General features: G+C 32.6%; 2 protein-coding genes across 2 annotated transcripts; one reads left to right on the forward strand and one right to left on the reverse strand.

Moving 5' to 3' along the window:
* The first annotated feature begins 6,402 nt into the window (after positions 1 to 6,402).
* On the forward strand, positions 6,403 to 8,589 carry LOC132715839 (mu-type opioid receptor-like). Its single transcript, XM_060698919.1, has one exon. The coding sequence runs from the start codon at positions 6,626 to 6,628 to the stop codon at positions 7,754 to 7,756; it is 1,131 nt and encodes a 376-aa protein (XP_060554902.1). The 5' UTR covers positions 6,403 to 6,625; the 3' UTR covers positions 7,757 to 8,589.
* Positions 8,590 to 8,702: 113 nt separating this feature from the next.
* Positions 8,703 to 10,941, reverse strand: LOC132715840 (sarcoplasmic calcium-binding protein-like). Its single transcript, XM_060698920.1, has 3 exons — positions 10,831 to 10,941; positions 9,609 to 9,714; positions 8,703 to 9,379 (listed from the first exon to the last, which is right to left on the reverse strand). The coding sequence occupies exons 2-3, from the start codon at positions 9,707 to 9,709 to the stop codon at positions 8,938 to 8,940; spliced, it is 543 nt and encodes a 180-aa protein (XP_060554903.1). The 5' UTR covers positions 9,710 to 9,714; positions 10,831 to 10,941; the 3' UTR covers positions 8,703 to 8,937.
* Between the last annotated feature and the right edge of the window lie 204 nt (positions 10,942 to 11,145).

Raw genomic sequence — 11,145 nt, forward strand, 5'->3', positions numbered from 1 at the left:
AAGAGTCAAAATGCTGACATAACTACGAAAGATCGGTGGTGCCATTTCACGTTCACGAATTCATGATTTCAAGATTTTTATATTTCATTACATTTAGAGTGATAAATTGAATTTTGAAATCGTGAATTCGTGAATTTATAATTTCACGATTTCTCTTAAAAACCTGAATAAATGAAATAATGAAATCGTGAAATCATGAAATCATGAATTAACGAATTCACGATTTCATATTTTAAGTGAAATCGTGATATAATGAAATCGCGAATTCATGAATTCACGATTGCACAATTACACTTAAAAAATGAAATCATGATTTCATGAATTCGTGATTTCATAATTCAATATTTCTCTTTAAAACCTGAATAAATGAAATAATGTAATCGTGAATTCACGATTTCATTTTTTAAAGTGAAATCGTGAAATAATAAAATCATGAATTAACGATTACACGATTTCACTTTTAAAAAATGAAATCGTGAATTCATGAATTCACGATTTCATTATTTCACGATTTCATTTTTCATTTATTTAGGTGTTTGGAGAAATTATGAAATCGCGAATTCATGAATTCACGATTTAAATCGTGACAGTATTCAATATTTCAGTCTAAAAATAATGAATTATTAAAATCTTGTAAACATGAATTCGTGAACGCAAAATGTCACCACATGATAGTGTTGTAATATTTTCTTCTGCACGGTTATTTCTTTATATATCTAGTTCTACAGACGGCGGATGTGGGCCCGGTCTAACGTGAAAAAGGGCCATGCGAAACGTACATTGTTGAGTATCAATGCCAATCACTCTTTTATTTATTTTTAAGTTAAGTAATCTTTTATGAAATTATATGAATATGAATACATGTATTATGAAATAATATGAATTATTATTAAAATACTTTCTCGACATTTGTTTCTCTGTCACCGTAGACGAAATTAACACACTTTGGTAACCAAAAGAATTATAAAATAGTTTCGTCACGTTTTAGTAAGCTATTGAAAACTGTGCGTGAAACTTACTATTTTGTTTTCGTGCGACTTACTATCCAGAAATTGTTCGTTTTACTTACTATACACTTGCAAAAAACATTTGTAGGCTACAGACCTTCGAGGACTTCTACGATAACATATGTCAATAAAATGATTGATTTGGTGTCTTAAGTGCAGAAAAAAGCTTATTTTCATTTATTTTGGTACCAAATTATACCGCTTCGTGTGGATTACTATCGCTGAATGTGCAATTTTCACACAATTCAAACAATGTTCTCAAAAACCACAAAACGTAGGATAATGCATTTAGTATTGTCATTTGAAGAAAAGTGGAAAAGATAAGAACTAACAGGGGCCTTTTCTTTTCCAGTTACTTTTATCATTTTAATAAACAATTTTAACAGTCCAGCCATGATAGAGACAAAACTGGTGTTATATTGCATTTACAAAAATTATTTAAGCAATGAGAATAACAAAAGGATATCACAGCATGCGAATCTTTTTGTAATATTTCCAGATAATTGGCTTTTTCAGAAATGTATATTCCTGATTTCTCTATAATAAATTCTAGTATTTACAACGTGTTTGTTTATAATGTCATGTGACTGGCTTGTCGTTACAGAGTGGTGTTGGCTTCAATCCGGATAACGGCAGTAAGCCACATTGATTACCAAAGCAAAGTTCAGCCATCGCTCAGGCAGGCTCTCAAGCAGTTTACCAGTACTAGTGACCTACAATTCCGCAAAGAACTGATAACTTAATTATGTACATACCAGAGCAGAGGTACGTAAGGACGTGCACCATCCGGGAATCGAACCCGTGTCACCCGTGTCACCCGGTTCACAGTCCAAAGCTCTACCTATCGAGCTAACCAGGCGACTCTCGACATTGGCTCTGAAATAAGTAGGTAAGACTCTAAAGTTTGCTCGGCCAGCGCATCGACATTTGTCTTTAAATAAGCTATGTAGCTTCAACAACACCATTATCCGGAGTCTACTGTCAACTACTCTTTTGTCCGATTTTGTCGCGCATTGGCTCATTGGAGAATCTCATGTTCGGAAATTCTAAACACTTAATTAAATTAGTGCTGGTCTAATAAACAATGTGTTCAGAGTCTCGTGCGGAGACCTGCAAGTTCACATAGGTGCCATTTTAGTGTATCATTATTCATTAATAATAAATGGTAAAATTTCAATGTTGAAAACTGGCCTCTTTGTGGACATGAATGTTAAAGTACAAACTTTTTTTTTCGGCTGAATGCCGCCTGATTTCACCTTGACTTCCGCTAAAATTAACAGTAAAGAAATGAATATAGGCAGAATTTTCATTGGTCATTTTAACACTAATAGCCTGTTTGCCTTATATTTAAGAAGAGCTTCCGTTATAGGTAGAGGTCTGTTCGATTGCAAGATGGCAAGAAGTGTTGGAAAAAAGATATAAGTCAGAATAAATATAAAAACACAATAATGATATTTTCTAGATGTTTCTAACAGTTTTTCAATAAATATATGAAATTAAATATGACATATTGCCTTTTTGATACTTTTGCGTTCGATTCTTCTAAGCTGTTCTAGTCAATACAGTCTCTTCTCGAACCGGGTAAGTAATATTGTTTAAATCTAAGATGACAGACAATTAAAGGGGAAAACATTGCGGGTAAAATGAAATGGAGGACGAATAAAATGTTCTGTTTGCGGTTAGCATGGTTAGTAGTAGCTTATCCTATGCAAATTAACACGTTTGACTTCGGCCGAGTATCTTTTTAAAGATACTTCTTGTTTTAATTCAATATATTGTTGTTAATGTTAAAATGTTTGGAAGTACGATTTCAGCATAAAATTTAGATTATGCACATTGCCTTTTATTTTGCAGAATTAACCGAAATACTACATCCGTTTTTGTTTCTTTTAATATTGTGTCCAAAGAAAGACGGTGAGGGCCTAATAGGAGCTTTTAAAGCTGGAAAAATATTCTTTGAAACATTTAATTAGCCTTCATTTTTCAAAAGAAAATATGTACATGTTTTGTGCTGTACAGAAACAGATATGAAATTAAATGTTTTCCAACATAACAGATGTCTGATTTTTAATTCCCGAACATTCGTATCTTGAGTATATTTTAAATTGAAGGAGATGACATTTTAAGAAACATGCTTAATAAGTTTCTTAATTCAAGACAAACATGTGAAGCATGTTAAGGAACACAGAGTGGTACCGTCTTTGAACGGTCAGTAGTATATTAATTCTAACCCGGTTTTAGGTGGGCCAAACCTCATTCTTAGCCTCATATGTTCCAATATAAGGAGGCAGTATAAATAAAATGAATACCGCCAAGTGAAATTCTTAGAATCGCCACGGTTACTTTAGACGAAATAAAAAGTATTAGTACCGACAATAATGCTTTCAACAGAACCGGTCTTCCTTTCGATTAAAAAAATGGCTTCGGGAAAATATGTGACAAATGAAAATATGTTTACCTCAAATGGCTCAAAACATATTTAAGATTGTGTCCATTATATGTTGACTGAAACAGTAGATGGTAAAATGCACAGCAACCATTAAAGCAATATTAGAAGTGAAGAAAAATGGTGACAAAATTGTAAATTTCACCTGGTGTAGATCTTCTTACAAAACTTGTGTACTTTCTCCTCAATTTGTTAATGAAAGTGCTTAGATTCCATACTCTGGGAATACAAGACTATGATATGGACTAACAGTTTATATTTCAATATCATTAGCAAACATTACATGCGAGTGATTTGTAACTTGACGAAGTACAGATTTAGATAAAACTTTAAAAATCCAATCAAATTTATTGGATACATATAATTCTCTTGTGTTTTTAATCTATACATTAAAAAGACATTTTACAATTTGATCCAATATTAATGAAGCTTTTAACTCCAGTATTTTAAGTCAAATAAGTCTATAGGGAATACTAACTCCAGTCATTAGAAGGATTTACCATTAAAAGAGACTCACTCATGACGTCATTGATCTTATCAGTAGTCTCGTAAAATTCTTTAATGTCTGTTTTATGACAAAGTATAGGCTGCTTACAAAGTATTCACTGCGTTATCAATGTGGCCATACCACGTGACTTTTCGGGTACGGAGCACGCCGATTTTTACCCGATTCGGGTATGTTTTTTATTTATAACTTATTTATTACTCAACCGATTTTGATCAGATAAGGCACAGAGTACCCGTAATTATATCAGTTACCACGGTATATCAAAATTTTGAAACCCTTGAATGATTTTTGAGAACATTCGAGAACGGAACACATTCATTTGTCATAACAAGCGATTTCTAGCAAGTCATGTTTATTATGTTTTTTGTCACTATTTCGTAGAAAATACATGTTAAATCTCATAGATTTACTATGTCCAATGTATCTAGTGAATGCAGTTATGTTTTAGCATATTTTCATAAAGTTACCCGGTATGTTGAAATGGTACGGAACAAACTGTTGTTTCAAAAGATACGGTACAAACACAAATTCTGTCTCTGAAATAATTCTAAAGTAAAATATATAAAAAATTAATTTCAATTATAATTTATAAATTGTTGTTTCATAGTTATATATTTTATTAATTTAGACGAGAGCCCGGGGACCTGTTTAAGATGAAGGCTTTGACAATATCTCAATTTAATTTACTCGTATGTACAGCATTCTCCTTTTCCATGCTAAACACGATTCTCTTGTTATTTTATACGATACATGTATCGAAATTTACCGAATGTTTAGATGTCTTGACATAGACATTAAACTTACGAGGGTTGATTGATGAGTTTAACGGGGGGAGGGGGGCATTTTACAGGCCTATTATTCCCAGACTAGTTATGGTTGTTTGACAAAAGACTATATTGTTAGTTAATTTCGTAGAGATAGGGCAAGTAACTTTGAACTTAACCATTGAAAGAGCAACCAACAATCTATCACCATAGAATATATAAACTGACATGGTAGCATCATTAAAGTACGATGCTCCTAACATTGAACACAGTGAAAGGATGAATGGCATAATATAAGATTGACAGGCAAAGCCTTGAGTTTGACGCCATTTATGGAAGGCGTGTCGCTGTTCTGCTGCAACCAAAGAAATGATCAACAAACTGATACTGGTGTGACTAATTGGCGAGTAAACGAGTAAAATTAGTCGTTGAAGTTTTGGTTTCAAAGGAAAGAGTACATTCATGCTTAATGAAGATTTTACAAAAAGAAAGATCTCATTCAATCTGGTACGCAGTGACAGATGATCAGAAACACATCAGGTGGAGTGAATATGTTAGAGCCAGACCTTGCTGGCTAATAAATTCTGGAGAGGTCTGTGAGCATCAATGAACCTTAAATCAATCATCATAGCCAAGAGGCCAAACAATAATGTAAACAAGGAAGTCCGTGATACATCCCAGCCAACGAAAACAAAGAATGTGCATTTCAGCTGGAAAAGTTATGGCCTCGAGTTTTTGGATGCTGATGAAATATTGATAGTATATCATCAGCAGATGAAACACTTAACTGCGCACGCTGTATATCACTTTTCTGAGACAGTTAAGAAAAATGTATTGTTCTGACAGGAAAATGCCCCTGGTCACAAGCATGCCACTGTCATGATAGTCAGTAATAAGTCTGGCTTTGAACTGGTTGGATATTCGCCTGATCTAGCCACATCAAACTATTATGGTTTGCCATCATTAAAAAATGTAGTTTCTATTTTTCAGTAACCCATTTTAGATCAAATGATGGCGTCATACAAATAATGCAAAATACTGCAGTATCATAAAATGTGTCATGATTGTTACAATCCTGATAAAGAAAGTGCGGTAAAATTATGAATTTGTTAACTTAATACTTTTTTAAGAGAGAAAAACCAATTTAAAAAAGAATCAAGGTGAAACACGTTGAAAGAATTATGTGTCTACTTTTTCAACTAACTAATCTGAAATGAAGCTTAGTGATGCTCATAGATTTGTCTGACTAAAATTATGCTCTGTGTTACCGCAACGCACAGCTAAATGATTTTGCTAACGCCCTGTACGTAGTTCGCTTTGAAAGTTTTTGTATATAATTTCTAAATTTCAGCTATTTAGAGCAAAAATGTAAAATTCTGAATTAATTTTGAATTGTTTCAAGTACTAGTAAACAAAAAATGTATGTATTTTACCTAAGTATTTAATATTATCTAAATGGAAATGTAAAGAGTTTAGTGTTGATTTGTAATTTTAATAAGAATATCTATTTAAAATATAACATTTGTAAAGTATATTTCAAAATATCTTGATTAATTTTTAGACACTATTCGAATATTCGTGTAAATGTATTGTGCAAAGTTCAACTTAATTTAAGGATATAATTTATGAATCGTCAAGAAATATTTGTTTAAAGCGATTAATTATTTCAGACTTAGCTGTCAGGAAACATACCTAGGACTAAACTCTATGTCAGCTTGTTCTTTTGCAGTACAAACATTGATGTGACACAGTGTACAATGTCTTCAGGAAATATGAGACAGTTATTTTAGATTTTAAAATTGGATCGAACGTGCCATCACTAGATTGGAGTACAAAGTTGTTACCACCGAATGACGGAAAAAATACAGATATTCACTACTTTTCATATTGCAGTGAAATAATGAATAATTCAATGATACAGAATCAAGAACATTACTACGCAATACAAGTATGGAGATACTTTCCGCCGATATTTCTCGTGGTTGGCACGTTTGGAAACTGTTTAACTATTACCGTACTAACTCGAAGAAAGAACAAAATCTCTCCAACATCAGTTTACCTTACATCCTTAGCGATAAGCGATCTTATTGTACTATGGGCAGCTCTTCTATTTCAATATCTGAAACAAGCTTATGATTTCGATATGTCGAGTTTTTCTTCAGTACAATGCAAGTTGTTGTTATTTTTTAGTTATTTTTCATTGCAATTTTCATCATTTATGATCGTTTTTGTGACCGTTGAAAGAGTTATATGCGTGTTATTGCCCCAGAAAGCCAAGAAGATATGTCGGACCCGCAGCGCCCTAGCTGTTTCAGTGGCATCCTTCCTGATATTATTCCTGGTGAATGCTCATTGGTTGTTCGTTATTGATGTGCAAACCGTTGAAATTCACAAATTAAATGTTTCTATTAGAAAGTCAGAATGTATGCCGCTAACAGAAGCAGACAAACTATTCATAGAAAATGTTTGGCCGTGGATTGATCTCGTAATATTTTATCTAATTCCTTCATTCGTTTTAATTGTGGGCAGTTTAGCTATCATCATACGTTTGCGTGTAAACAAGTCTAAACGCCAAACACAGATTGCTCCATTGTCAAATAGTCAGTCAGCCACAGACAAAATGTCAGCGCAGTTAACCAGGATGCTGCTTGTCCTGGACATTGTTTTTGTCGTCTGCACGACTCCAATTACCGTTTATCTAACAATCTTCACAGACGAACTATCTGCCTCCGATGACACGCGCACATACACAACAAACGAACTTGTGTGGGCCACTGTTTGTATGCTAATGTTTTTCAACAATACTATAAATTTTGTTTTGTATTTCCTAAGCGGTTCAAAGTTCAGAAAAGAAGTAAAAAAGCTTTTCTGTCGGGACAAGGCAATTTCGACGAATTTAATAACAGGGTCTAATGTAGAATCCAATAATTTGACAGAGAAATACAAGCAAACAACAGTAGAAATGAACACATTGCAGACTAAAGCGGGGATATCATCAGGACAACATCCAAGTACGTCTAATAACCATTAATGCAGTGGCATAGAGGTGACAACCACAACTACAAGGATTTTCCATGGTGTTTTAAATTGATTACTGTAATAGATAAGTGCGAACAAAAATGATTCGGATTTCTTTGTTGTTGTTGACCTTTTTTTTTTATTTTGCTGAGGAGACATAATTTATCATTTTTTACAAATGTATTGTTCTGAAATATTTGTTGTTTTTGAGGAGACGTAATTTATCATTTTTTACAGATGTATTTTTCTGAAATATTTGTTCTGTAAATTGTTGTAAACCACATATGTACTCCTATTTTAAGAAGCAGTACCTGTTATCTAGACATTTGGCTTAACTTTACAGGAAAGGAAAGCGAGGAGTGTACATACTATGCAGATAGACAATAATTCATTTTCAAATATCCCGTTTAGTACCATTTGTGCAGTTACTTGTAAATATAGTAAGGGCTGCTTTCCATGAACTTCTTTGGTGTCCTTTGTTGATCTTTATTCTCATATTTTAGTTATAAAATGTTAATTGTCTGAGAGATAACTGAATAGAGTGAGAGTAAATTTTATCATTTCTAGTATAATATGTCAAAATATTAAATAAAGTAAATTAACTAAACAAGATCTACGAAACAGACTTTTTGGCATTTTGAAATTTCTCCTGACGTAAAAAGTTGTGTATTTACCGCCGTTAAAAAACAAATCCTATATATCTTCAAACAAAACTAACAAGTTCTTTAAAAACTAATCATGATATCAGTAAGCTTTATTAATGATGTATTACATGGTTCCCGGATTAGATATGCTCCAATGTTACTGTAAAAATAATTTAGAGAAGTATTCAAATTTTTTAGGAACTAAACATGTACAGGGGAAGATCCAATTGGCGGTGTGAGTAACCCATCTTCGTAAAATATAAAATCGTCTTGACAGAATTGCAGAAAAAAACATATAAATAAACAACACAGAAGCCCAATTTCATTATTTATTATCAAATCAATTTTTCACTTTTCTATTTATTGATTAACATGACACCTTTTTATATATATTCCGTTTACGGTACTGTATATAGTTTGTTTTATTTACTTTGGTATTATCACTAAACCGCCATGTTTTCTCTCTAGCAAAATAAAAAGAAGTACGGAGGATTTTAAAGAACTTCTAAAATGGCTGTGTTTTTAGTGTGTTGATAGGAACATCCTAGGCCTAAATGCCAGCTTCAAAAGCTTCTTTGATAAGGTCTTTTTTCGAACTGTCATCACATGACGTGAATTGTACCCAGGAGTCAACGAGGACACCACATGCAATCTTGCCATCAACGGGGTTGTAATCATTGAAGAATTTTTTATTCAAAGCAATGTTGTCATGACCACATGCCCTTAAGATGTTAACGAACTCCTCCTCGGAAACAGAACCTTCTCGACTGACATCGATTAGATCGAACAACGCAGTATATGCTTTTCTTATTCCTTCAACAAATTTTTGTTTGTTTGCAGTGTAATCTCGAATGTTCAAAGCAACAAATTCTTGCTCGTTAATCGGTTCAGATTTTCCACGGAACACTACTTCGTCCCATAATTTATCCAGGTCAACTTGCAATTGCTTACGCCTGTCATCATTTAAGTGACTCAATGTAGCAAAGGTGTCCCTGCAAATAAACCATTAAATTATTTGTAAAGGAAATGCTAAAAAGGGAGAAAAGGAAAGGTGTATATTTTAGACCGGTATACCTAAACATTTGCCCGAATACAGAATAATGACAAAGAGGTTCATAATATCCATAATGTAATTGTTCTAATTTTAAAAAGCTTTATAGTACTTAACAACCGTTCTGAGGGAGAAAAACTTTTTTTTTAAATAACTATAAATCTATTTACTCTTCTTGTCTGACGTCAGATCTAGAAATCTTTCCTTTATGATTGATATCAATAGCTCGGAACCAAAGTTTCCATTTGCTGATTATATAATCGTTAGCCATTTCGTCTGAAAACATAAAGATTTGTTCATGAACCCTTCATATCAGTGTGTGAAATTTTGATATCTGCCTCAATCGATACCGGATGAAATGATTTTTTCTGAATATTTTTGGAAATAATTGTTCACGTGGTTGGGGTTGGGGAAGATCATTAAAGGTACCCCACCCCCAATACTTGCATCATTTCAAGCAAGAACAGGCACTTGTGTAGTACCTCCAGCCTGCCTTCAAGAAATAAATAATATTTCGGTATAAAATTACTTTTAATTTCGTTAATATTCTGCATTTTCCGCTATTCACCATTTTATAAAATAGCCGAAAGAAACAGAAAATAACATAGTTTACGGAATATAACTGAGTACCTCTGATTTGCCTAAGTAAAGCGTGTAGTGATGTTATCTTTGTGAGTGAAACTAGGCTAATTTAGCTGCACTTTATGCAAGCATTATTTCCACAAATCGGTTCAAGGTCAAATAATATTTGTAAACATTGTTATGCATAAGAATATTTCTTGAATGCATTATACACATGTTAAAACGGGAACTTTTCATATATTCTGCGTATATTAACTAATCTTGCCATTTGAATATTTAATTTATATAAAAGGTATATTTTAGTCTTATTCTCGGAGGAAAGATTAACAAAAACGTATTTTAGTAAAAGCATCTAATGCGATCATATTATCTTTCTAGTCTCAATATCTCGACTGCAAGACCGAACGATTTTACAAATTGATATTAAAAGATGCTGAGGGCGACCATCGTCTATATAATAAAAAGCCCTAGCGCTAATTATCTTACTAAAACGAAACATATTTAGAACCCGTATAACAATTGAGCTTAATTTGAAACTTACTAGTTTATTCACGTAAATTTAACTTCCATAGAGAAAGCGAACACAAATAAACAAAAGAAAAATCAAAATAATATACTTGAATGATTTAAAAATCAATTATTTGTGTTAACAAGTTCGTTACTATAAATTGAATGTACTTCTTTGCCTTGAAATTTTTCTCATTATACTATTAAGTTATTTAAATACTAGTATAAATCATTATTTCATAACCATTTGCCACTGTAACAATTTAAAACTAAAAATTTTAAAACAGAAGTAAATAAACTTACAAAAGTGATAGACGCTGCAGAATAGTCCGTTTTGCAAACTATGAAAAAATGCGTGTACCTATTTACCGTGGAGTATATGGGGAAATTTTGTCAAGGTTTGTCTGATTTTAGTTTCTAAAATGTTAAAAGTTCAAGGTGAATTACGCCGAAATACCTTTTTTAGCTAGGTCAGTGAAGAAGGCTTCTTTATAAAACAGCATCTGGCAAAAAAAAAATCTAAAAGAAATCTGGGAAGACGTATTTCTAAAGAAATGTAAGAATTGTGATTTATTTACATGTACTTTGTAAGCAAGTTTAAGACAATCGAAAAAAAAT

Source organism: Ruditapes philippinarum, unplaced genomic scaffold (assembly GCF_026571515.1).
Source record: "Ruditapes philippinarum isolate M1 unplaced genomic scaffold, ASM2657151v2 ctg661_1_1_1_1, whole genome shotgun sequence".
Taxonomy (NCBI): domain Eukaryota; kingdom Metazoa; phylum Mollusca; class Bivalvia; order Venerida; family Veneridae; genus Ruditapes; species Ruditapes philippinarum.

Excerpts from the sequence above, each read along its gene's own strand:
- LOC132715839 (XM_060698919.1), top strand. The coding sequence starts at position 6,626 with ATGAATAATTCAATGATACAGAATCAAGAACATTACTACGCAATACAA.
- LOC132715840 (XM_060698920.1), bottom strand. The coding sequence starts at position 9,709 with ATGGCTAACGATTATATAATCAGCAAATGGAAACTTTGGTTCCGAGCT. Across the intron at positions 9,380-9,608 it reads TCTGACGTCAGACAAGAAGA|GGACACCTTTGCTACATTGA; the intron begins GTAAATAGATTT and ends GTTTATTTGCAG.